Here is a 26,948-nt window from a genome sequence, read left to right as displayed (position 1 = left end):
TGAAAAACTAAATTAAAAGCAGACAATCGAGAAATTAAAATTGCGAAAAAAAAAAAAAAAAACAAAAAAAAACTGAATCACCTACATATGACTAGGAGAGAATATAAAATAACAACTTTAAGCATAAAAGCCATATTAGGTCAAAAAGAGAAAAAACAGAGATCAACAAATATAACTAACCTGATGCTAAATAATTTAATGTGGCTCCAAAAAGTATACTATATATATTTAATATTTATTATATATCTATATTTAAGAATATATATAAATTTATATAAAATATTCATTGGAATTGAATTGAAAAAGGTATTATCAATTACAAAACGAAACTTGGCTGTAATTCTAAATAAATAAATACACGTACATACAAATTGTTCATACATATCAAATTACAAATTATTATAAGAAACTTAAATCCTATACTTTAGCTTTTTACCTACTTATTTCATATCTATTTATTCTGCAAGAGGTCTATTACCTGCCACACCTCTACAAGAAGCAGCAAGTATTTGCCAAAACTATTAGATAATAGTAAAACCTCCACATCTTAAAATCCCCATAGCTCGGTATGGGGTTCGGCACATTTTAATAATTTACCTCCCTGTGTTGTTATGGTCCTGTTTTTGTTTGTACCGGTTCTACACTTAAGAAAATTAAAAAAAAAAAAAAATATATATATATATATATATATCTATTTATTTAATTTGGTTAAAACTAAAAATTTAGTTATATTGAAGTCATTCACAAAAAATCAAAAATCAAAATTAAAGTAAAGAAAATTAAATAGCTGAAAATAAATACAAGCAAAATAAATCACATTCAGTATTATTTATGTTTCTTATGTTATGTTTCTTAAAATTTAGCAAATTTGTGATTTATTTTCATTTAATTGAAATAATATTAAGCCTTTACCTGCCTTCAAATTATTTCAAGGTGTTGTAAGGTAAGTTATTTTAGCCGGCATCCAGGGTATCTCCACGTTAAGAACTCCTACTGCAACCCTCTAGTAAAGCCCTTCACACTGCTCTAAAATATTTGTAACCGTAGGTACTCCGGCATAACAATCTATTATAGCCACCTCGGCCCGTTTAACACATACATAGGTAGGAGCTGCTGTTAAAATTTCTGGATTATATCATTTGTCTTATTTCGAATGTTTCAGTAGTTTACATTTTCTGCATAGAATAATATGAGACTTGACAAAGTTAAAAAGAACAAATATATATAAGGAAAACAAACCGAAAATTCTTTAACTTTAGCTGACTTTTCAGAATTTCTTTTCTTCCTTTTTGCGGCGACGGTGTCAGCGGTGGTCGGCGTTGGCGCGTGGAGGTAATTGAAGTGACGTTTATGAATGTCATCCGTCAAGCACTCAAGGACATTTACATACACACACACACACACACACACACATACACACAGTCGCACTCACAGGCGCGTAGGGACATGCGTGGGGGCGTTTGGTTGCTTGACAGATGCGCGTTACACAGATTTTTCCCCGTCGTTGCTGTTGTTGTTGTTGTTGTTGTATACCACACCAATACAGACTGTGCAAACACACTCACACAGATAAACACAAACACACATACACTTAAAAGCACACAGTGGCAAACACAAACTCAAGTCACATGGCGCATACGCCGCGTTGTCGTCCTGCACAGTGGACAAAATTGGCAACATTTATGATATAAATAACAGCATCGAATATAGTTGCAGGCATGACTCTGAAATAAATATGTACAAATCCCTGGAATGTACGCACATCCACACTCTTAGAGCACCTGAGCACGGTTTAGGAAGAAATCAATAGATATATGTATATGGGGATCCTGTGGAAGATTTATAAAAATGGTTTTGTCTTAACTCAAATAAATATACTCCGCCAATTATAGTACAAATTTTCCAATTTATTATAATAGAAAAAGGAGACAAAATATTATACTCTGATTTAATATTTTCAATGGGATCATGAAAAAAGCGTTTTGGGTAAGCCAAAAAACAAAATTATTGTTTCTTCTTACGGCTCTTGAGTTTTGTTCACGTTTTTATACGAATTGGTCTAGGATAAATGAAGAGTTCTATATTTTAAAGCTTTTAAAATTATACAATTATATGAGGAAAACATTCCTTATTTGATTTAAATTTCTCTTAAGAACAGCAAGCTGAATTCATTTATGTACGTCTTTCCGTCCGTCCGTCCGTCCATCCGTATGTATGAACTCGACGATCTCAGAGCCTATATGAAAGAGGGACTTTTAATTTCTTTGTAGTTTCCGGTATTGCACGTACAGATCAGTGTTGTTTTGAAAAAATTATTGACTATTTCCGTATCGGTGATATCGATTATCAATTTTTTTTTTTAATACATGTCTCTGAATATAGAATCTTTGAATATAGAATTTTAAATCTTTTGATTCTTGTTATATTGTGGATATCGAAGGTTGTTTGTAAATATAATTTGGTTGATATTTAGATAATATGTCATCATGGTATCTCCATAACGACCGTTCTCAGACTTGTAGTTTAGACAACACAAGCGAGATTCGTTCCACAGTATCTTATTGGGCATTTTAGCTGCTCTTACAGGAGCATGTCTATATATGTATGTATATATATATATATACATATTATATATATTTATATTTGTGTGGGAGGCATGTGTGTGTGTGTGTGTGTGTGTGTTTGTTTATGTGTGTGCGTAACAGTTTAAAAATAAATACAAGAAACTAGCGCACAACGTGGCGGCAATGGGTCGAATGAGCGCCTGCTGGGCATCAGAGGGGCAGTCGGCGTGGCGGCGGATGCTATTGCCAACCGCGAGGGTAGAATGATAGATTGAAAAGGACTTGAATTGTGCTGAAAAGGAGCACTCTCGCCCACTCGCACTCGCTGCCAATTTGGACAGTTTATTTGTTTGCCATGCGAATTGGACACGTTTGCGGATCCTTTCGCCGGTTCATATGTCATTGTCTAGTTAGTAGTTCCACACGCATCGCTTTCATCATTCAAATGATTTGCGCTTTCGCTTAGCCGTATTTCAAGCATCATTTCTACCTTTGGCCCCAGCTGTTGAGCCGTGCTCGAGCTGTGGCTGGCCAATTATGATGAAACTTATTCAATAGTCCAAATCGAATCGAATGTATTTATTTTAATCAGCCAAGCTAATTTCTTGATTCCTTTTGGTTTCTGTTTCACTTGTCGATTTTCCCTTTTTCTCCATGAACAGTTTGAGCAACCTGCGAGCTTCATATGCATCTTGCATCTTCTCCTTTGGATGCGTGGCATGCATATGTAGATGCCGCAGTGCCGCAGTGCAACGCAGTGGCAGCCCACTTGGCTTGTCTACTAATTAAAATGCATGCAATAACCTGAAGCCTTTGTTGCCACATTGTTGTTGCCGAGGTTGTTGTTGCTGATGCTGATGCTGATGCCGTTGTTGTTGCTGTTGCTGTTGCACGTATGCGTAGAAGGACGCACATCGTTGACAATTCGCACAAAGTGCTTGGACTTGTACTTGGGCCTGGCAACGGGCTGCATTTGCTTTTGCTTTTGCTATTAAGCACAATTTCTTATTTTTCTTCCTAGTCGTTTTCGCCCCCAGCTGCCACGCCCCTGAGCCAAACTATTGATAGCTTTGTAAGCAACATTTTTAATTGTCTATCAACGTGTCTATTTTTAAGCCCGAACAAAAGATGCAGCTACGAAAATGTCCTTGTCGAGGATCTCAATTGGCCTCGCATGCATTTTTCATAAATGTAATTTAAAGACCCAAACGCAGCAACTGTTGCTGCTGCTACTGCTGTTGCTATTGAAACAGCAGCAACAAATGCTGGCGCCGCTGCTGCTGCCGTGCCACGTGTTGCAACAAAAAATTAATGCAAATTTGCATAATAAATAAACACAATCAAGTGCAGTGCGCTGCACATTTTTGCGTGACTAGCGCGAACTACGGCGCATTGCAGGCTCATTTATGCAATACCCTGCACAAATCTGCGGAGGGTATACATCCTCCCGGAGTAAACAAGGCGAAACAGAAAAACAGTTATATAAAAAAAAGTTATTTAGAGTTGCAAAAATGCTTACAAGTGAACAGGAATGAAGATAAATTTTATAAAAGTTGTTAAGTATTTAAATGCTTCATTTATACAAAATATACCCTAGAATAGTCATGCATTATATGTAAATATTTCATATATCCATACTTTACTGAGGGTATCCGCTTGTCGACCCTTTCGTATACTATTATAACAGTTTATTCAAATTTTATGGCTGAATGTAGTTAAGGGTTTTACTAAATTAGAGAGTGCTCCATGGACTAAATAAATGGATTTGCTAGGGTGCAAGCATGTCTAAAGGATTTCCTAAAGTCATTCAGGATCAGAGGTGCAGGAATGCATAAAGTTGCAAGAGCATATCTGATTGGGACCATTAAAAACACCCCATGAAATAAAGGAAGCCCCCAATTATTTAGACACTTGCAGCTACTAAGCCAATAACTTGGCTAAGGTGTATCGTATTGCGTATCTAAAATCCACTAAACAGGTGCGTAGTGAAATGAATGAACTTAAAATTCGATTCGTAATTAGTCTGAACCTTTGCCACACAGCTGGCGTCCAAGAGTTAACGACTTATTTTACAGAGTATATCTAATATATTTGAAAAACAAACGATCAGTAACGCTCGAGAGATACGAAAGTACGGGTAAACAAGCATGAAAGCCGTAGTGCGGCTGTGTCCGATTAGGAGATACCGAGGAGTTCGACCAAGCTTCTTTATTTGAGATATTAGATCGGGATCATTTGTATATCAATATATTAGTATTACAATAGTGATAATCTACCCTCATATTATACTCTGAGACTCCGATGTGATACATTTAGACACAATTCAGTCTATGTACATATATTTTGTATCTATTCTTTGTATATTAAGATGAATTTTATACAATTTCGGTTTTTGTTAAAATTTACCCCCCACCCCTAAATCCACCCCCTCACCCTCATCTTTGTAAAAGTCGTATATCAAATACTAGAGACTTGTGCTTCGGTATGCACATACATTTAAACATCATGATTACGTTCTGAAAGTTTCATTACGATCGTACGTCTAGAAATTAAATTATTCAACAAATAAGTTCTCATAATATTGCCAACGCTGCAGCGCAACCCAAGCGCAATAAGTTATAAATTTATATCTCCTACATTTTTAGAGCTATAGTCTCCAAATTTTAAAAATATATTCCAATGCATTTTATACAATTTCGGTTTTTGTTATATTTTGGATACCGGCTCCAAATTCAGAATCCCCAGTGAAGGTCAGATTCTAGTATAGCTAATTGTGAATGATTTGACATGTTTTTTTTAAATGCCAAATATTCAATAGAATATGTAGATCATATGCTGAAAGTTTCATTAAATTCGGTTTAGTCAATCGACTTTAAAAAATAACAAAATGTTTGGCCAATTAACAAACGCACGTGCTGCAGCAACAGCAGTTTTCCAATACGTGTGCACACATACATTCAAACATCTTCTAGCACATTCTTAGAATCACATCAGCAGTTAGTTTCGTTTAGTTCTGCTAGATGGCGTTGCATCAGTGAATCTATTTCAGTTTTGACATTGCGAATAATAACAGAGGAGTGGCGTCATGGTAGAGGGTGCGGCGCTCGATCGCGAGGTCACCGGTTCGAATCCTGCTGTGGGCACATTGTAGTTTTCTTTTAATTGCTTCAAAATTTGTATTTATTTGATTAAATTTCTCTTATATTTTTTCAAAAATCGAAATTGAAATTTTAACCATACTATATGTATGTACGTTTTTATTAGTTGTTCTTGCACATTCTTAAAGTCACATCAGCAGTTAGTTTGACTTAAATTTGGTAGATGGCGCTGTAGCAGTGAATCTATTTCAGTTTTGACATCCTATAAGCTGTTTATATAAATCTTAATATGTGTTAGATCGTAATGAAAAAAAAGCTTCTCATTAATTGAGATTGTGTCAAAACCTGATGTTTAAAGAAAGTCATTAATTACTTGACTCAAACTCTAAACAAACTCAAAATGCATAAATACATACATATCAAGTGGCATACCTGTATATTTTTATATTTTACAGGTTATATACTAAATACAGCGAGCGATAGAAAGATCGAGTCTTGCTGTTGCAGACTGGTGCGTCTAACTAAATAAAAATGTCTCCATTAAAGTAGCAATGCTTGTTGCTCATTAATTTTGCCAACATTTTAAGGGCAATTATTCGGCCAAAAGTAAAACCAAGCAAAGCGTAAATTACGCAAGTGACCTTGAAATTCGCTAAGCTCTTTTATTACAGACGTCAAATTTGTGTGTGGTTCGTCGCAAAGCAAGTGGGCGAAATATGCAGAAGAGCGAACGCAAGACACAAAGACAGAGAGATATACACTGATTGAGAGAGTAAGGTAACCGGTTCCCGTTGAACTTGACCCGCTGCTGCCAGCGAGCGCGCTGTCTTTATTTTGGGCAGCGAATTCGCAGAGCCGCGCTGTGCTGCAATGCGTGCAGCTATGCGGCATTAAGCAATTGTTTACAAACAAAGTTCTAGAATGCAAAGAAGCAACAGCAACAACAACAGAGAGTGAGCAACCGAGGGAGTGAGGGAGATAGAGAGAGCATGCTAAGAGAGCAGAGAGCGCAGTGCAGAGCAACAACAGCCGTTACCCTTTATATATTGCTCTCGGCTCTCGTCTTCCGTCATACGTGTGCTGAGAGCTTCTGCGATCGCCGGCAACACGATTGCCCGAGAGCTTTTTTACGACAGAGCTTTGCGTTGCGGACACCAGCGCAAGTGGCAGCGGGTCTAAGCTAGTTTTAGTTTGGGAAAACGCGCTGAAACGACACGCGGGCCACGGCAAACGATCTATAAATAATTTGGAAAAAGTTAAACATTCAACAGAAATCAAAATCAAAAATAAACCAGCAGCAAACAAGCAACAATTTGTCGTCGTTGAAATTTGTTTTGATTTTAGGAATTTTCAAGTGAGTGACTGAACAGATTTCAAACAACTTTTCCCCACACAAATGGTCTAAGACACAAATGGAAATACTTTTGCAAGCGAGTGCCAAGCGCGACAAAAAACAGAAGACGCAAACACTGCCACACTCACGCATACAAATACATGTTTATTTGTATGTATGGCTCAATCATTCCATCGCTTATCGCATAGGCTATGCGTGGGAAAGTGCTAGTGTACCAGTGCTAAATTCATAATTTGTCCAATTGGAAAATTGAATTGAGTAGTCCAATTGATTTGGATTTCATTTCAATTATTATCACAAATCAGAGATCAAACAACTACCATTTTATTTTTGCATAAAACCTTTTTGTTGGAACTGCTCTATGAACTTTCGAAAATCATGGTTTATGTTCGAATTACTTCATCACGATCGGTACGAAGTGAAATCTGCGCATGTTTCAAAGAGATGTTTGTCTAAATGCAAAAAACATATTTGTTTTCAAGGTTGCAGAGGTCTATAAAACAAAAAAGCCAATAGAAATCAAGCATTTTAATTATTTCTTGTCGACAAATTTGTTGCTTGCATTTACGTGAAGAAATTTGCTTCCAGTTTCAATTTGTTTTTTACACCACATTTTAGTTAAAAAACAAGAATAGTTTATACAAAAATCAAAATCAATCAGCTCTAATTTGTGTACAGATTTCATTTCTAAAGTAATAGCAACTATTTTGTAAAATGAATATATAAATAGTTATTCATAATTTAATGAGCGACAATTAAGTTTTTTCGAGATTTTAACTTAATCTAATAAATCAATTCTAATCAATTTGCGATTGAATTTCAATGAAGTGGTTTACTAGACGAATACTTATCAAAACGATCTATAATTATTCATCCACAATCTCTTAAAGATCATTTACCTTTTGATAAAAAAAAATTGCATTCCTAGCAAAATATTGTGGAACAAATTCGTAAACTACCTGATAAGCAATATTTACATATACATATACTCGTTCACAAATTGGAAAAGAAAGTATATTGATGTTCGCTGTCGTCAATGAATATACCTAGAGACAGAGTCTTTTAGCATAGAGAGAATAGAAATGAGTTACCAAGTCCCGGACTTGCCAAGTAGAGACTGAAATAATGTAAATACATGGATTGAACTCACTTGAACTTGTTCACATTACAAGTGGTCGCAAAAGAGAATTGAAACTTAAAAATATAAACATGAACCTATTCCTACAGCATCTTGTATATATGTCTGCATCTGTCATCTCCTGTCTACATATTGTAAAATATATATATTTATTTACCATGGACGAGTATTGTGTAGTCGTTTGAGATCGAGGACAATATTCTGTTTTCTTATATAGATCATAGATTTTTTATAGGGCTTAACCCACACAGCTTGACCTACTCTACGCTATATATTTATTTATGCATACATTTCGCATATATCAAATATATAGATCGCATATATTAAAAGCCTTTGAGCTTAAAGAGCATTAACTTTGAGACGATGTAAACTGAAACTGTTTCATATGATTTAAAATATTTAAATGAAATATCAGCTAAAAGATTGTTAAATGCTGTCATGCATATATAACTAATAAAAATGTTCACTTTTAGTATAAAACATACTAAGTATATATTATGTATTTATAGGTTTTCTAGCGATTCACTAAAATATGTAGAGGAGACATTGACGTCAAGAACAATTGTAATCAGTTGCCAGAGCTCAAATATTTACGTATGAGTGTGAATTTCCTGAAGTTAATCTCAAACACATACAAACACACACGCACATACACAAGCATACATACGTATTGTCGTGCCCTTGAGCGAAAAATAGAATTGGAATTCTAGTAAAATTAGGCGAAACGAAAATCCTCAAGGAGGAATCAGCCTGACTGTTATCATTCAACACAGTAACACCAAGCAAGGAACCAGAATATAAACTGATCAGAACGCATTGGTGACGCACACATATATGTACATACATACTTATATGCTATAGCGCTCAAAGCAAAGAAGTGTAAGTGAGATCGTAGCAAACTTAAAAAAAAGAATATATATATGTATATATATAAATATAAAAAGATGAACACAAATTTTGTACTATCTTTTATAATTATAAATTTTTAAAATTTAATTTTTGGGTTTCTTCATTCTTTTTTGCTATAGACACTTAGAGTTGCCACAGCTAACGGTACGGGCCGCGAGGCGACGCGGGCCTGGGCTTTGCAACACATTCGGGAAGTGGGTCAGTCTTTGGATGAGAATTACAAAATATGTGCATTAAAATGCAACAACCACCAACAACCACAACAGCAACAAGGAGGCAAGCAAGCTGCATCAACGGGCACAACAACAACAGCAAAATGTTGCAAATGTTGTTGTTGGCTTTGCTGCTGTTGCTGCTGCTGAGCGGACAAATCGAACCGGTGGATGGCCTCAAAGTAACGGTAAGTTGTTAGTTAGCCTTAGTTCGAGTTGCCCAACAAGTCTTGCCAATAAGCAATTGCCCAAGCCTCACGTTAAGTGTAAGAAAAGACCATTCCAAGCAAGTAGCCAAGCGTGCGTATACTTAATATTTTATAGTGTATTTTATAATTTTATTATATTCACTTGCTCCACATTCATTTTGACTTAATTTTCAAGTATTTGAAGTATTACACTGCGCGTACTAAGCGTTACATTTATTGTTGTTGTTATATACGTATATTAAATTTATTAAGCAAGTTTCAGCTATAAAATATCAACTCGTAGAATAAGGCATAAAAAAAGAGTGGATAGTAGATGGCATATTTCATATATACATATATATTTATATAAATATCTATATATTCTCATTTGCAGTAAATCTCTCGTAAAATACGATTTCAAAATAAATTAAATATTTGTATGTTTATTTGTACATACATTTGACATCATGTTTGTATACTTTAAATAGTAATGGTAATCTCTATATGAAATTAGGCAACGGTAAATATTTTAAAAAAATTATATATCCTTGAATCAATATGCAGCACTTTCATAACGAACTACAAGACAAGTTCATTACCATTCGATTCTTAAATAGGACCCTTATCTACTAGTTAAGCAAATAGCAGACATTTGGGAATCAATTGTATATAAGATAAGATATTGCAATTGAATCATAATTATCATGGACTTTGCTTTGGCCTCTAGAAGACGTGGCTAGTCAATAATTATGGTATCTAAATCTTTTGTGTTCGAAGATTATATGGCACAGAATATATGTATGTATATATACATACATATGTATATGTATTCAACACAAAGAGTTCAATGAATGACTATTATGAATTATTAAATTATTGCTTTCAATGAGCTGATTGCGACTGAAGATTATCATCTATATTTTTACTTATATTCATTTACAGTATAATCGAATTGAATCGAAATAATAAAAAGTGAGATCATTTGCTAATGACTAATTTGATTAATATCATGAGCGATAGCTTGAGGAAATTGACTAACTTTAACCTTGATCGACTGATAATACAATAATTATTTATGCTTCGTTTCGTTCATTCATATAAGTCATCTATATTGTACCTCCCTCGCGTACTATATGTGTGGCCTGATAATAGAGTTAGCTTGTGCCAGTTCTCATGGCGAAAGCTCTAGAAACACGCGCGTGTTCAACTAAAACAATAATAAAACATAATAACCCATTTATGGGTACATATACTAGAATGTATTTGTATATATGTATTTGTATTATGTATAGAGAGCATATCACTATATAATGGCCCCTCTTCCGCATGTCTGATTAGCAAAATTTTCGGCAAAAATATAAAAAGTCTAAATGCGACAAGTTTATTTCAGAGGCAAATGCCGAAATAACAAATCATGACTGCGGCACTGAGAGAAATTTTTGGACAGAAGATCACTTAAGATTTTGAAAATATTGAAATATTAATTAATAAAAAAAAATATATATATATATTATATATACATATATATATATATATATATATATATATATATATATACATATATAGAAGTAACTGCACTAATAAAATATATATGTATATATATATATAGTCTACAACAAATTAGTTTTTATTAGTGTAGTTGCTTCTGTCATCGGTCTTTATGTGCGCTGCCTACGTTTTTATAAAGCAGCTGCGATCACCCGATCACAGCAGCAATAACAGCAACAACAACAGTAGCAGCTACGCACATCAGCTGATTGCGCCGAATTAGTTGGGCTCTCTGTTTGATAAGAGAGTTTAAGTACGAGCTGGCATGGCCTCGCTGCCTACCCGCCCACAACCCCCAGCGATCAGTGTAACGGAGCTTTGCCTGCGAAACTTTTCTGCCGCGCCCCACACACTAATGAATGGCACACGCTGCTGCTGCGCTGTCGTTGTCGTCGTCGCAGTCGCAGTCGCTGGCAAAGCTTGACCGATGACGCGCTGTGTGTGCTTGGACTTTGGCATCCGTTGCTTTTGTTGTGCTCGCTGTTGGTGGTGAGTGATGCCTTCTCAGCTGAACGAAGCTCTTTTTTAAGCTTTTGTTTTCGTATTACCGCACAATCGATAGAAACAGGGAGAGAGATAAAGAGAGAGAGAGAGAGAGAGAGGGCCATAGACAGCGCGCAGTAACATGTCTTTATTTTCATAATAATATATTTTACGACCATTTAATCACAACACCCACCTGGAAAACATTGGCAGGTAGCAATAACATTTAACAGTTAGGCACTTGTACTTTGATCGCGATTAAATTTGCGAAATATCGGCGTAATGCTACGGTAAGATATGAGGGTAAAGAAAGTAATAAACAAGAACAAAAATAAGTGGCGTGATCTACAAGTATGCTTCTTGTTTTTTTTATACCCTGAACCCATTGAAAATGGGAAATCAGGGTATAATGGTTTTGTTAAAAGTATGTAACAGGCAGAAGGAGGCGTGGCAGACCCCACAAAGTATATATATTCTTGATCAGGGCGACAAGCTGAGTCGATTTGGCCCTGTCCGTCCGTCCGTCCGTCCGTCCGTCCGTCCGTCCGTATGTATGAACGCGTCGATTTCAGAAGATATAACAGCTAGAGACTTCAACTTTTTTTTAAAATGACCGTATATATCACGCGGATATCGAGTTTATCACTAAAAAACGATAACTCATTCCGATATTTTTTTATCGATAAAAAACCTTATCGAAGATCACTTAAAAAATTATATCTCCTACATCTTTCAAGCTAGAGTCTCCAAATTTAAAATGTATATTAAGATGTATTTTAGACAATTTCGGTTTTTGTTAAAATTTACCCCCACCCCTAAATCCACCCCCTCACCCTCATCTTTGTAAAAGTCGTATATCAAATACTAGAGACTTGAGCTTCGGTATACACATACATTTTAACATTATGATTACGTTCTGAAAGTTTCATTACGATCGTACGTCTAGAAATTAAATTATTCAACAAATAAGTTTTCATAATATTGCCAACACTGCAGCGCAACCCAAGCGCAATCGCCTGTATATGCGTGTGTGTGTGTGTGTGCTAACTATTATTGAAATATCAGTTGATTGTAGGGTTCAGGGGATCTCGTAGTCGAGCAGTCTCGACTAGAGCTTTCTTTCTTGTTTTTTTTTTTTTTTGGTTGGCCAAACAAATTAAAAGGCATGCAAAAGATAAATAAGATAAATAACATGAATTATTTAAAAAAAAAAAAATAATCTATAAAATTTTATATATACATATATAAATAAAACAATATGTTTTGAAAAATAGTTATTCATAAAATAAAAAAATATGAGAATTTTAATTTAATTTGTAAGAAACATAAAAATCAAAATTTTTTATTCAAACGATGATATATGTATGTTTATATAAAGGTATATTCGATGGTTCATGTATCTCAACTAATCGTACAATAATTCAAATTTCAAGGCTTCGGGCTTCTAGTAGGTAGATGTGGAATTCTTTCATCCGTCTTAACTAATTTTCAGTGATTAAGTTGGGGATGTTTAAATCTACCTTCTCAAAACAGAAAAGTTCTTTGCAATACCTTAAGATTCATTAGATTGCTAATAATTTGTAAATTTATTTATTTCCTTGGCAGGCGTCTCTCATAACGAATCACAACTATCCTGTGGAGGAGCACACAGTCCACACGCCAGACGACTACATACTCACGATCTATCGGATACCTACCTCCCCCAAACTGCAGGCTCAGAACCAGACTCAGGAGAAGAAGAAGCCGGTGGTATTTCTGCAGCACGGAATCCTGTGCGCCTCGGATGATTGGATCATCAATGGGCCGGAGACGTCGCTAGCCTACATGTTCGCCGATGCGGGCTACGACGTCTGGCTGGGCAATGCGAGGGGCAACACCTACTCAAGGCAGCACAAGCACATACATCCGGATACATCTGATTTCTGGAAGTTCAGCTGGCACGAGATCGGCGTCTACGATCTGGCGGCGATGCTGGACTTTGCCCTAGCTGTGAGCGACAGCAAGTCGCTGCACTTTGTCGCCCATTCACAGGGCACGACAACCTACTTCGTGCTGATGTCCTCGCTGCCGTGGTACAACGAGAAAGTGCGAACGGTGCATTTACTGGCGCCGATCGCCTACATGAGGAACCATTCGTTTATACTGTCCAAGCTGGGTGGGATGCTGCTTGGCTCACCCTCGGTGCTCAGTTGGGTGCTGGGCAACATGGAACTGCTGCCCATTACGAGCATCCAGAAGATTCTATGTGAGCATGTCTGCTCAGTGGGCTCCATGCTGAAGTTCTTGTGTTCGGGCCTGTTAGATTTCATTGGCGGCTGGGGCACCCGGCATCTAAATCATGTAAGCAAGACGCTCTCGAAGTCTGGCTATCAGCACTAACTCTCATTTAATTCTTATTCATTTTTCAGACGCTACTCACAGACGTTTGTGAGACGCATCCAGCTGGTGCGTCGACGACACAAATTATCCACTACCTGCAGCTATATACCTCAGGCGACTTCAGACAGTACGATCACGGCAAGGAGCAGAATGAGATCATTTACAGACAAGCCGAGCCCCCCTCGTATAATGTGCAGAACATCAATAGTTGTGTGAATATGTACTACAGCGACAACGATTACATGTCCGCTGTGGAGGATGTTGAATACCTGGCAACGTTGCTACCATGTGCGGACCTCTATCGCATTCCCTATAAGGACTGGAATCATTACGATTTCCTTTGGTCCGTCAATGTCAAGGAAGTGATCAACAACAGAATAATTGATAAAATGCACAGATATGATATGGAGCACGATGCGGCCATCAGTTTCTAGCGATGCTACGATAAAACTTAGTCAAGAACATAAACGGAATCCCAAATGTAAATACGTGTAAATAATATGGTTAGCAATGAGCGTGTGCGTGATATACATGGTAATAATTATTATTTAAGTTGCAAAAGGTTTGTGAAATGCTTCAAGCTAACATTATATAGTTTTTAATACACACTCTGTTACAAAATATACAAAGAGAAACTTTTTTGAAAATGTCGCCAAACAAAAATATGTTATTATTTACCGTTGCTTGCTTTAAAACATATTTAAATAAAGTCTTGCTTTCTAGCAGGTAAAATCACATATGAAATATATTTGCAAATAATAAATATTAACCATAGATAAGTCGATGAACATATATAATTGCCATGTACCTCTTATTTCAAACTTACCGCCAAGATAGCAAATTTAATCGATAGTCATTTGACAGAATTTATTACAGTTAACAAAATTGTCACGTTCCACTCGTTCCATCTAGTTCACAGCTTGAGTAATTAACAGTTTCAAATGTCTTTGTCTCTTTCATATAAAAACTGTCATATTTCAACTTATTTATTTATATTTACATCTTTCGAACAATTCAGTATGCTCTACTGACACGTAAATATAAATTCCGTTCGAATTTAGTTGAGACAATCTGCTATTAACAGAGAACTCTTCATGCACCTAACAGCCGAATTACTTAAAAACACTCACTAAAGTTTATAAAATTTACATAACTATTGGACTTATCATGCAGTGGATTTTTCTGAATAATTTTCTTCTATATTAATAATTTAAAATTGTGAATATACAATTTTTCTCGATTGTGAACCAGCGGTCCCGTGACACGTAACAGTTACGTGAAAACAAAGTCCATCACTAATATGTATTCGCTGAGTGTATAACGCAAGTAGTTAAATTTTTTCACAGTGCTGCTACACAACAACAAATTACGGTGTGCATAAAAATCACAGAATTATACACGGAGAAAAAACTTCAATAACTTCCTTTCCAATAACAATAATTGTTGCATTCATATGTAGCTGTTCAGAACGAATTCGATATTCACAATGGGTAGGTGTAATGAAGGCGAGCATAATTACTTGTATATTTATGTCTAAGCCGCAGTGCTTTGGTTCTCCCCTCCCCCATCCCTTCTAAGCGTATCATTTGAGACCAGGGCTGCATTTGTATATCCAAGAAAAGTAAATATGTACATACACATACATACAGGAATAAGAAAAGTATTCTCTTTGTGTTTTGTGTGTAAATCAACATGAACCATGTTTATTTACTCTTGCAGCAGCTCAATCAGTGAACACTGGTCAGAAAATGCTGGTGGAAATAACAACGGACGGCATACCGAAGCTTCACTGTCCGGTCTGCAACAAGGCATTAATTTCGCTCGCCGGCTACGTGAAGCATGTTAAGAAACACGAGCCGCCGGGTGGCTTCCGGTGTCGCTATTGCGAGCTTACGTTTTGCCATGAAGAGCAGTTGAAGGAGCATCTGAGGGTCACACACAGCGCCTATATCGAGTGTCGCCTGTGTCACAGCCTGTTCGGCAGCGAAGTGGAGCACGAGGCACATATCGAGGAGGCGCATCAGGAACGCAAATTTAATGTGAGCCAGGATCAGGAGCTCTTCAAGTGTGAGGTAATCCACTTTAAGCGTCTCCAGTTGAAATCTTAAGTGTTTTCTCTAATCCAGCTTTGCGGCAAAAGCTTTGCGGATCGTGAGAGCAGCGCGAAACATCAAGCCGAGCACGAAGATAAATTGAAAGGAGGCGCCACCAGCCAGGCCAAGCAGCAGCGGAACTGTAGACAAGGTTGTGGGTGAATCCGATGCCTTTGCTCCTCAGCTCAATTCTAATCCCACTTCCCTTGCAGTTCCCATTCCTGCTGTTGGACCTGCGAACATAGTCAAACGAAAGCGTGGCAGACCTAAGAAATGTCCAGTAGCAGCTCCAGAGGACAGCGACGACGATGTACCGCTGGCCAGCAGGTTAAAAGTTCAGGCGCCTATGAAATTGAAACAGGAGTTCGTTAGCAGCCAGGAGCTAAGTGACACAGACGAGGAGTATCCCGACTTCGAGCCCAACAACAGCGACGAGGAAGCGGATGCGAATCAGTTTAAGCTGCCTCCCCCAGCGCTTGTCAAAGAGGAAGCCATCGATCCCGACTTTGAGTATCAGGATGCCAGCGCCTTCGTTAAGATGGAGGGCAGCAACGGATTGGACATCTACAGCAATGAGAAGGATAAACTACTGGACGTGCTGCTCAGTCAGGACGAGAGTATGAAGCCGTACGAGCATTTGAAAGTGGAGCATGCAACGGGCATATTGGACGAGATTGCCGCTGTGCCCATGGCCAAGCAGAACGGGGAAGACCACATGGAGGAGGATGTGCTGGCACTGCGCGAAACGGAACCAGACAGTGAGGAGGAGGCCCAACTGCGTCCAATCAACAAATCCAGTGTAAAGCGCAAATATCGAAAGAGAGGAGCAGCTGTCGCCTCCCCGGAGTCCCAGGAAGAAACAACAACCGCTCCTCGACGTGTGGCCAAAATAACCAAAAAGGAGCTGAAAGAGCGCCTGAAAATGCTGAGCAAAATGGAAAAGACGTGGCAGTGTCCACACTGTGTGAAAATCTATCACATTCGCAAGCCATATGAGAAACATCTGCGCGACGACCACAAGCTAAGCGAACAGGCGGTCAAGGAGCTCTTCAAGGATGCGGATGCACATGCTAAGCTGGATGAGGAAGTGTTCAAATGCAAAATCTGCAGCAAGATCTACTTGGTAGAGAAGCGGCTGGAGACGCACATGAAGGTGCACGGCAAAGATGGCAGCCTGATCCACAAGTGCCCCTGCTATTGCAATTTGTTCTTCGCCAGCAAGGAGCTCGCCACCCAGCACGCACACCAGCAGCACAAGGAGCTGCTCTACTGCGAGAAGTGTGACAAGTACATGACCGGACATGACAGCCTGAAGAACCACGAGAAGAACTACCATGCTCGAAAGGAGCCGCGCAATCTGCCGCGGAATCTGATTTGCGATAAGTGTGGCAAGAAATTCACGGGGCGCACCTCGCTCTCGGATCACGTTCGCTCCGAATGTGGGCGAGTGCCACTATACGAGTGCAGCGTTTGCTGCAAGCGGCTCTCCACAGCGGGAATACTGAAAACGCACATGCTCCTGCACCAGTCGGAGACGCCGTACCAGTGCGACAAGTGTGGGAAGACGTTCAAAGTGAAGGCGCAGTACAAATCGCATTTGAAGACCCGTCATACAGACAACAAGCCCTACAAGTGCCATGTGAGTATGCAGTGGCTGTTAATGTTAGGTCTTCTCTGTTAAAGGCAACGGCTCATGCCTCAAGCTATTGCTTATCCGTTTTTATATCAAATGGTTTTTAGTTAATGCTTAATGTTGCTCTTAGCATGGTACTACTGTAATAATTAAATGTTTAGTATTTATTATCTGGATGGAATAGCCACGGTCTTGATCTACAGCTATTCTACTGTTAAATTTCCAGTCCAGTAGAGATTGACTCTTCTTGTTTGTTTTTCCCTTGTAGCTCTGTCCCAAGGAGTATCCATACCGGGAAAGCCTGTTAACCCACATGACTGTGCACACGGGCATCAAGCGCTTCCTTTGCAACAACTGCGGCAAACGCTTTACATGCATCTCCAATCTTCAAGCGCATCGAAAGGTGCACGCCGACACCTGCGGGCAGCTGCCCCTGAATGCGAAAGCCACGCAATATATGGGTGTGCAGCGGGGAAAACTTCTAATGGGAGCCAAGCCAGAGGCGGGCATGGAATACGAGGAGACAAAAACTCTGATAGCCCAGGATGTGATCGATCGGGACATGCCGATGGCGCAGGAGTTGAACTTTCCATCCGATGGCAGCGCGCCGCTGGCAACGGTTCCACTCAATTACGCTTCATCGCATCTGGTGCCGCACATTGTGCTGCAGACAATGCAGGCTGAGGCAAGGACACAGGATTAGCTTAGGTTTTAAAAAATAAAGACGCTTTTTGTATATGGAGTACGAGTGTTTTCACTCACTAACTACGGGCCTTAACCTAGTTCTTAAGTCTAGTTTAGTCTAAAATACGGCTGCTGAAAGCGCCCAATGGGCATGCGTCCCTTTCTGCGTAGCCTTCGCACAGCTTCCCGAATGAATTTTGGCTGCAGTGCACCTGATTCGCCTTGCTGCTCCATTACATCCAGAGCTGAAATGCAAATGAATATAAATACAAAGCTACATATCTCAAATTTGATTATCTACCTTCTTCCACCACTTCACCAACGAACACTTTGGCTATGCCCGACATGGCTATAACCACGTTTTGAGACACCGAGCACCCAGTTATAGTCTGCATAAGCCTTTTGACTGCAGCCTTCGGAAATGCAGAGCGACGATACATCTCATAGCGATCAAGCTGCTCTTCCGTAAAGTTAGACACTAGCACCCTGTAAAATGCAACTTAACTAGCTGTGTAAAGAATGGGTATAAAGGTCTTACTGCATGCGCTCGCGTTCCTCTTCTTCTAGCTCCTTTTTGGTTTTCAGCTTCTTTTGAGATGGCTCGCCGGAGTCACCATCTGCATCGCCATCATTCTTAATATCCCTGCCATCAACATCTGCTGTGTCGGAGGTTTCGCTGTCTTTGCGGCTTTCGGTAGCGGTGTTAAAGAATTTTAAATCACCATCATCATTGTCGCTTAAGGAATTTTGTGTGGGAAACAGAATTTCATCCATTTCGTTGAAAATAAACAGCTATTAATTGTCGAACAGCCACCACAACTTATCGGGGGAAGTAGCACCACTAATAATTGTTGTATGGCATTGTGAATGATAATTTCGATAACATAAAAAAAACAAATAAAATATTAAAAACATAAAAACTATTGTCAAAGATTAAAAAATAAATAATAAATGCTCGAGTTAATGTACTGCAGATTAAATTACCTTTTTCATTGTTACCATCGATTGCATTACTTGATTGTGGTTTTCTACCATCTCTATTAAACAAATGTGTTTGAATGTTTTCTTACAGAATCAATACAGTAACTAGTAAGCATAAATAAACTAGAAGGGAAATGCTGAAATGAAATTATATTAAAAAGGTCGATGTGTCGTATCGGTATCCAAATTTGAAGTTAAGTCAAGCATGCGATAGAAGTTATCGTTTAAATGAAATATATCGTGTTTGTAAGGTAACAACACATCACTAACCTCGTGCTCTCCTTTCATCGCCATCATTGCTTTGAAGCCGCAAGTGTATTCTATAATTTTTTACCAATACTTCAAACATGTCAGCAGTGGAAGCATTGAATGTTGAGGCAGCCGCAACAGAAGTGGCTGGCGGCGACGACGCCAAGAAACAAAAAAAGCCAAAACCGAACAATAAAAAACTGCGACAAGGTAAGTGACCTGTCGTCCCTTTGCTCATGCAGTTATAGGTACATATGTATGTACGTATGTATATAAATATGTACATATATATTCAAATATACACGTATGTACGAATCTGTTGTATACGCAATTGTAAAATAATTGTAGAAGCTGCAGCCAAAAAGATCGCTGAGGGTGGCGAATCAGAAGCTGCGACTAATGGCGAATCTGAGAAAAAGCCGCCAACTCAGGCGCCGGCAACCAAGAAGAAGAACAAGGGCAAAAAGTCTGGTCAAACGGATCCACCTACTATACCTATATCGGAGCTTTACCCCAATGGCAATTATCCGGAGGGTCAGATAATGGATCATCCAATACCCAAGGATATGGCCGACGATCGCACCGCCAAGGATCGGTTTACGTCCGAGGAGAAGCGTGCGTTAGATCGTATGAACAACGATATCTACAATGAACTGCGCCAAGCTGCGGAAGCGCATCGTCAGACACGCCAATATATGCAAAAATACATTAAGCCCGGCATGACCATGATCCAGATATGCGAAGAACTGGAGAATACCGCGCGCCGATTGATTGGGGAAAATGGCTTGGAGGCCGGCTTGGCCTTCCCCACCGGCTGCTCGCTTAATCATTGCGCTGCCCATTACACGCCCAATGCCGGCGACACTACCGTGCTTCAATACGACGATGTGTGCAAAATCGATTTTGGCACCCACATCAAGGGCCGCATCATTGATTGCGCCTTCACGTTGACCTTTAACAATAAGTACGATAAACTGCTGCAGGCGGTGAAGGAGGCAACCAATACGGGCATCAAGGAGGCGGGCATTGATGTGCGTCTATGCGACATCGGCACGGCCATACAGGAGGTGATGGAATCATACGAAATCGAACTGGATGGCAAGACTTATCCGATTAAGGCCATTCGTAACTTAAACGGACACTCTATTAGCCCGTACCGTAAGCAATATAAATACATATGCTTTCTACAAAAAATATCTAATTGCTAACCTCCTATACTCTCGTTGCAGGTATTCATGCTGGCAAGACCGTGCCCATTGTCAAGGGCGGCGAGTCTACGCGCATGGAAGAGGATGAGTTCTATGCCATTGAAACGTTCGGCTCCACGGGTCGCGGATTGGTCCACGATGACATGGACTGCTCGCATTATATGAAGAACTTTGATTTGCCATTTGTGCCGCTGCGTTTGCAGTCTTCCAAACAGTTGTTGGGCACCATAAACAAGCATTTCGGAACGTTGGCCTTCTGCAAGCGCTGGCTTGATCGCGCGGGCGCTACGAAATACCAAATGGCACTCAAGGATCTGTGTGACAAGGGCATCGTGGAGGCCTATCCGCCGCTGTGCGACATCAAGGGCTGCTACACGGCGCAGTACGAACATACAATTATTTTGCGGCCCACCTGCAAGGAGGTTGTCTCTCGTGGTGACGATTATTAAATTTGATATTTGAGTACACTCTGAAGCAGAAGCGCTTGCGCGGACAGTTCATAATTTGTAGCATGCATTATATATTATACACGTATGATAACTACAGTTTATATTTTGAATAAGTGCGATTGTTTGTAAGTGCGTGAGCTGGAGAGGCGTACGGCGATTACAATATACTTGTGTGTTTTGAGCTCTAAGCGATCACATAAGCCAATCTGCATTCGAATGTCAACATTTGTTTTTATTATTCATTCCAATGCAGCGAGCTGGTGAGTGAATCAATTTTATTTCCGTCGTTTCTTGGCTTGAGCCATGCCCTGTAGTAAAAGACAAACCATTTGCCAGTGAGGTAGTAAAATATTTCTATGTAGCTAATTATGCTGAAGCCATACATCAATGATAAGATACCACCAAAACGATCTGCAAAGACATTTAAAGTTAAAGTAATTTATTTATTATAATATTAGCATGAAAAATAAAAGATAGTTTGAACAGGGAATATGGACATGTTAACATGTTACAAATGCATTAGTCAGTAGCTTTCCTTAATTTTATCAAGCTAAAATTGTTTATAACTAATCTTATCGACAGTCAAAAGTTCTGCTGTTGAAGGTAAAATGTTACAGCGTGCAGAGAATATGTAGTATAAGTATGACAAACGAAATTACTTAAACAACTCAATGCTTTACTGAGCTGTATAGAGTGTCCCAGGCCTAAACCAAACAAACAGGAAAACTGCCTCTATTTCTTTGGTTTCCTCTAAGTACTTCTTCTAAATATTTTTTCTGTATTTAATTCAAGTATTTCCTCTGAGTAATTCTCCTCAGTATTCCCTCTGAGTCTTCTAAGTCTTTCATGCTTAGTTAAACGATCACACACTTCACTTTAGTGCACGATTGACGACTGAAGAAACGCTGCAGCTGCCGCCCTTTATATAGGGCGACTTTCACTCAGTCTGAGTAGCGCTCAAATGCTCAGCTCCAGACAAATAGATTCACTCAAAGTTCGACTCCAATGACCTCTACCTGGAGCCGAATTCAATTCAATACTCTTCTCTAATTCTTCGTCCCTTGCATTTAGGCAGACAGAAAGAGACACAGATGGAGAGACAGACATACGAATATATACATGAATGTATATCCTGGACAAGGCAAATTGTTGATATGTTAAATAGGTTTTGTGCATTAAAATTTGTAATTATGAGATGTCATACACAGCAGTTTCATCTGTTCTATAGTTTTCTTAAGAGCAAGGTATTTTGCAAAGTCTGTCATTCTCATTTTCAATCGATGTATTATAAACTAGTCTAGTCTAGTCTAGTCGGAAAGAGGCTAAACTAGCAACACTGATGGTTTTTGAGGGGGTAAGCGTAATGCGATTGGACGAGTACAGAAAGAATATATTTCGACTCAACTGAGCAGCACAATCCAATCGCCAACCATATCCATTTGTGTGGACTGCGCAAAGCGCAGTTTGAAGAACAATTTGATTATGGACAAGGGGCGATCGTTGTTCAAGTCCTTGCTGCAAGTAGAGATAGGATTAATAAACTGGAGAAGCGGTCTAAGGACCATCCTTCATACAGTAGACCATGTCCGTAGCCGGATGAGTTGAAGGATCTTCTGAGCGGGGCTACGTTGTTGCTAATCTCGAAGTTAACGCCATCGCAGCTGGGCAGACAAAGTGGACATTGCGTCATGCTGCTGGCGTCCTCCGCTGCTTCCTCGTCCTGCTCCACATAGGGGTACTCAGTGAAGCCATACCAAACGCTGCGCCACTTCATCAGGCACGGCAAGTCGAGCAGCGAGCAATAGCTGACATTCAGAGCGGTGCCGGCCATGGGGGATGATGCACAGCCGCAATGCTGCAGCATGCTGTTGATGCGACAGAGTAGAATGCACTCATCCAGTGAGTAGTACGATCTGCAAAGCAGCAGCTGCACTTGCTGATTCATTGCATCCATTAGATCCCCATTCACTCACTGATTCAACAACTTTCGGCCCTCCTCGGGGAAGTAACAGCGCCGTACTTTGGGCGTGACGCCGCGAACCGCAGCGCTGGAGTCGAAGAACTTCGGCTGCACGGGAATCTCCACAATGGTGTTGTGATCCACGAGTATTTCGCCATGCTTATTGGACTGCACTGTGGCGTAATCCTCTTGCGGAAATATAATGAGCTGTAAGGCAAGATCAGTAAGGTTACACATCAAAAAAATCCGCTGAAAATGTCACCCGAAATTCAGTGCCGATTAATAAGCAATTCATAAAAAGAATTTGTGGAATACAAAACCAATATTCCAAACCATATGTATATAAGATATCATTTCGTGTAGCCTTATAAACCTGTATTAGTTCGTCGTAATAGAAACTAAAGATATTAAGTTTGAAATCTACACACGTTTTTTGGGATACCTACTGTAGGGCATGTTTAAGTACATTGTCTGGTATATCAAAAATTGGATCTGACCGTAACAAGCGTTACGTATACAAATCTAGGAATATTCCTAATTGGAAAGTTCATACATCGTTACGCCTACTAGTGCTTGGACAATGACTGATTCTAATTCAGTTCTTACGAGTTTTTAAATGGGAACATGTATGACATTTACCCGAAAAGCCGTATTCGTGAAATAGCTCAATGTATAGTCGTCGTGGTGTGTGTCCTGCAGCACGAATTGTATGCCGTTCAAAATGGAGTTCGATTCAAAAACCACCCGTGGCAGTGCCGCCATTTCAGCATCATCTCGCTCACGCTGTCCGCTGTAAGTGAAAAAAAAAATGCCTAAGAATATATTGCTCAATATAGCTGGAAACTATTTGAATTGCTCACGGATATTGCGAATAGCTGGGTCGCCTATAGTTGAATATGCAACACACACCAGACGACGTTGCCCGCTTGATGAACAATTGGCTCGTGTTAACAGGCGTGCCATAGACGATCCCTCGCAGCACCAGGTCTGCGCAGTCGGGCGTCAACTCGCGCAGTATGTCGTGCACCGAATACTCACTGCCATTGTAGTAGCTGGTGAGTAGCCAGTGGAGGTGACCCAGTTCAGCGACATCCAATGGTGCCTCCTCGTCCGCATTCAAATAAAAGTTGCTCAGCAGCAGCAGGCGGTCCGCCAAGACCTCCAAGCCTAACGGGGAGTAGCGACTGCCGTTGCTAACTGCTGCCCCGTTTTGCGTCTGGTGCTGATAGCTGGGAATCGAGTGGGACATTAGCATGCGAACTGAGTGACAATATGCAGGTTAACTTTTTCGGGCTAGACGCAGTCTCAATACACTGTAAATTATATGTATATACTATAGAGGAATGAATCTACATATATCTATCGAGTCATCAAAAAACTTGTTTATCCTAACCAGACATGCATACGATAATTTGTCTATTCAAGTCCTAGAAAAGTGTACTCATCGGAGGATTTAAAATCTTTAAAACTATAAGCATAGTATTTATAAACTCTAAGATCTAAATACTTGCGTTTACAGTTTAGCCAAAAGTTCTTTGGCACCGCAAAGAATTTAAAATTGACGAATTGCACTCATTGTAGGTCTTTGTCACTTTACTCACAGTCAAGATGTGCAATATGCAAGGCTTTTACCCACTTTCTCTTTAACCAATTCCATTGAAGCGCAACTTTGACAAAGAAGTCTATAAAAGTTAAACACATATCTTTCTGTAATTCATAGCAAAGCCAACAATGTCGCTGAACAAGTCGCTTCTTTTTCTCGCGTTGGGCCTTTTGGCCACCTTTGGATTGAGTCAGGCGGAACGCGTTCACTATGACAATTATCGTCTGTATAAGGCCACTTCTGAGAATGAAGAGCAACTCGCTGTGCTGAAGGAACTGGAGGGATCTTCGGACTCCATCATATTCCTGGATGGTGTTCACCTGGTGGGAGCCGATGTCCAGATGGTTGTTGCCCCCCACAAAGTGCCCGATGTATTGGAGATTCTGGGCAAATCTGAGATTAAATATGAACTGCAGTCCAAGGACTTCCAAAAGTCGTTGGATGAGATTGACGAGAAGGTGGCACCCAAGGGTCGCGCCAGCTCTGAATACAATTGGGGCCAGTATTACGAACTGGAGGATACCTATACCTGGATGCAGTCCTTGGCCAAGCAAAACCCAAAGACTGTCACACTGATCGAGGGTGGCAAAACCTATCAGGGTCGTTCAATTGTGGGCCTGAAGATTTCCAAGAGTGGCAGCGAGAAGCCCGGCATCTTCATCGAGGCTGGTATTCATGCTCGAGAGTGGATCGCCCCAGCGGCTGCTACCTTTATTGTCAACCAGCTGCTCACGTCAAACGTGGATTCTATTAAGCAGTTGGCCGACAACTACAATTGGTACGTCTTCCCCCATGCCAATCCCGATGGCTATGTCTACACTCACACCAAGGATCGCCTATGGCGTAAGACCCGTAAGCCTTATGGTCGTTGCTTCGGCGCCGATCCCAACCGCAACTGGGACTTTCACTGGAATGAGGTGGGCGCCAGCAGTAGCGCCTGTTCTGATGCGTACGCTGGACCCAAAGCGTTCTCTGAGATTGAGACTTTATCCCTGGCGAACTACATTTCCTCGATAAAGGAAAAGATTCAGCTCTATGTTTCGTTTCATGCCTTCTCGCAGTATCTGCTCTATCCTTATGGTCACACCAAGTCGTTGCCCGATAACGCGAAGGACTACCACCAGGTATTCAACGCAGCCGTCTCTGCCATTTCCAAGCGTTATAATACGAAATACACTGGTGGCAACATTTATGATGCCATCTACCCTGCAGCTGGATCGAGTGTGGATTGGGTCTATGCCACCCAGCATGTGCGCATGGCTTTCTGCTATGAGCTGCGTCCTGCCTCCAATTTATATTTTATCAACTTTAAGTTGCCTGCCTATCAGATCATTCCTGCCAGCGAGGAGCTCTTGGACTCCCTGACGGCCATGATTGGTGAGGTGCAGAAGTTGGGCTATTTCAATTAAAGACTTGCACAATAAACGACTTACATTTTAGTGGCATAGTTATACATTAGACTCTTGCTAATCATGCTCGACCTGCAAACACCCACAGCGGGAAAGGGACTGTTGGAGACATGCACCAGATTTGGTGCCATGTGAATCTCAGTGGGCTGATCGATGTACTCGAGTGTCAGATTGGCGATAACGATGTGCGTCCAGACAACAATCACAGCCAGAAATGCCAACCAAAGTGCTCTGTCAATATTATTAAAACATAGTAAATAGTGTTAATTGGAATCTGTTAAATTGCTGAAAGTTAAATATCTTCACTTGGCGTAGTGCACAGGGCTATGTAGAAGCAGAAGCTTTAATCCATTTATATAACTATTGCGTAGAAAGTCTTTAAACAGTCTGCGATAGTTGGACTCCGCTTCAGACAATTGGTACATGATTGAAGTTTATTACTAAGTGAAAACAACTATCGAATCAATTTATAAAGCTGTCCCTAGTGCGTATAGCTCATCAATCATCAAACAATTGGAATGTGACAGGGCCTAGACAGCTGCTGTCAAAAGTGACTCAGTGATTGATGTCTTAAATGGATGAGTCAAAGAGGGCGAAAAAGAACGGCCAAGGGCATTAATAGTTAAGGGAGTATAGCTATACAACGACTGTATTACGCTCGTTTGCGGACTAATAGCTGCATTGTGTAAAGAAATGACACGGTACATTTTTAATATAGTATTGAATATACGTTAGTTAGAAAATAATTTTTTTAACAAATTTGGATCCTCTTCAAAAATAATCGTATTGAATCGAGTCAAAGAAAG

General features: G+C 39.8%; 7 protein-coding genes across 12 annotated transcripts in view; 4 read left to right on the top strand and 3 right to left on the bottom strand.

Annotated features, from left to right (window-relative positions):
• Nucleotides 1-26,948, bottom strand: part of LOC115564197 (uncharacterized) — a 104,805-nt gene that overhangs the window by 67,732 nt on the left and 10,125 nt on the right. The gene's annotated exons all lie outside the window — the stretch shown is intronic.
• Nucleotides 6,156-14,536, top strand: LOC108649527 (lipase 3). Of its 3 annotated transcripts, XM_089257765.1 has the most exons (5): nucleotides 6,156-7,016; nucleotides 8,664-9,033; nucleotides 9,183-9,463; nucleotides 13,100-13,834; nucleotides 13,903-14,536. In XM_089257765.1, exons 3-5 carry the CDS (start codon nucleotides 9,290-9,292, stop codon nucleotides 14,305-14,307), a joined length of 1,314 nt encoding a protein of 437 aa, XP_089113891.1. In that variant the 5' UTR covers nucleotides 6,156-7,016; nucleotides 8,664-9,033; nucleotides 9,183-9,289; the 3' UTR covers nucleotides 14,308-14,536. The 3 variants fall into 3 exon arrangements, with proteins under 3 accessions (XP_089113891.1, XP_030242375.1, XP_089113890.1); XM_030386515.2 differs by lacking the exon at nucleotides 8,664-9,033 and having other exon boundaries at nucleotides 9,191-9,463; XM_089257764.1 differs by lacking the exon at nucleotides 6,156-7,016 and having other exon boundaries at nucleotides 8,977-9,033; nucleotides 9,193-9,463.
• On the top strand, nucleotides 15,159-18,341 carry zf30C (zinc finger protein 30C). Of its 2 annotated transcripts, none has more exons than XM_018099016.3 (5): nucleotides 15,159-15,363; nucleotides 15,593-15,945; nucleotides 16,000-16,120; nucleotides 16,179-17,605; nucleotides 17,868-18,341. In XM_018099016.3, the coding sequence occupies exons 1-5, from the start codon at nucleotides 15,360-15,362 to the stop codon at nucleotides 18,300-18,302; spliced, it is 2,340 nt and encodes a 779-aa protein (XP_017954505.1). In that variant the 5' UTR covers nucleotides 15,159-15,359; the 3' UTR covers nucleotides 18,303-18,341. The 2 variants fall into 2 exon arrangements, with proteins under 2 accessions (XP_017954505.1, XP_017954506.1); XM_018099017.3 differs by having other exon boundaries at nucleotides 15,160-15,363; nucleotides 16,000-16,117.
• On the bottom strand, nucleotides 17,916-19,115 carry Taf11 (TATA-box binding protein associated factor 11). Of its 3 annotated transcripts, none has more exons than XM_089257485.1 (4): nucleotides 18,822-19,115; nucleotides 18,585-18,769; nucleotides 18,358-18,528; nucleotides 17,916-18,279 (listed from the first exon to the last, which is right to left on the bottom strand). In XM_089257485.1, exons 1-3 carry the CDS (start codon nucleotides 19,055-19,057, stop codon nucleotides 18,392-18,394), a joined length of 558 nt encoding a protein of 185 aa, XP_089113611.1. In that variant the 5' UTR covers nucleotides 19,058-19,115; the 3' UTR covers nucleotides 17,916-18,279; nucleotides 18,358-18,391. The 3 variants fall into 3 exon arrangements, with proteins under 3 accessions (XP_089113611.1, XP_089113613.1, XP_017954512.1); XM_089257487.1 differs by having other exon boundaries at nucleotides 18,362-18,528; XM_018099023.3 differs by lacking the exon at nucleotides 17,916-18,279 and having other exon boundaries at nucleotides 18,304-18,528.
• und (methionyl aminopeptidase und) lies at nucleotides 19,467-21,383 on the top strand. The gene is made up of 3 exons (XM_018099019.3): nucleotides 19,467-19,723; nucleotides 19,862-20,671; nucleotides 20,743-21,383. Exons 1-3 carry the CDS (start codon nucleotides 19,612-19,614, stop codon nucleotides 21,168-21,170), a joined length of 1,350 nt encoding a protein of 449 aa, XP_017954508.1. The 5' UTR covers nucleotides 19,467-19,611; the 3' UTR covers nucleotides 21,171-21,383.
• On the bottom strand, nucleotides 22,571-26,782 carry ppk18 (pickpocket 18). The gene is made up of 7 exons (XM_089257231.1): nucleotides 26,449-26,782; nucleotides 26,167-26,373; nucleotides 23,991-24,359; nucleotides 23,770-23,920; nucleotides 23,144-23,337; nucleotides 22,745-23,083; nucleotides 22,571-22,685 (listed from the first exon to the last, which is right to left on the bottom strand). Exons 1-7 carry the CDS (start codon nucleotides 26,565-26,567, stop codon nucleotides 22,571-22,573), a joined length of 1,494 nt encoding a protein of 497 aa, XP_089113357.1. The 5' UTR covers nucleotides 26,568-26,782.
• Nucleotides 24,833-26,180, top strand: LOC108649525 (zinc carboxypeptidase A 1). Its single transcript, XM_018098492.3, has one exon. It carries the CDS (start codon nucleotides 24,862-24,864, stop codon nucleotides 26,140-26,142), a length of 1,281 nt encoding a protein of 426 aa, XP_017953981.3. The 5' UTR covers nucleotides 24,833-24,861; the 3' UTR covers nucleotides 26,143-26,180.

Source organism: Drosophila navojoa, chromosome 3 (genome assembly GCF_054131105.1).
Source record: "Drosophila navojoa isolate 15081-1374.11 chromosome 3, UAZ_NAV_1.0, whole genome shotgun sequence".
Taxonomy (NCBI): domain Eukaryota; kingdom Metazoa; phylum Arthropoda; class Insecta; order Diptera; family Drosophilidae; genus Drosophila; species Drosophila navojoa.
This window is presented reverse-complemented; position numbering and strand designations above follow the sequence as displayed.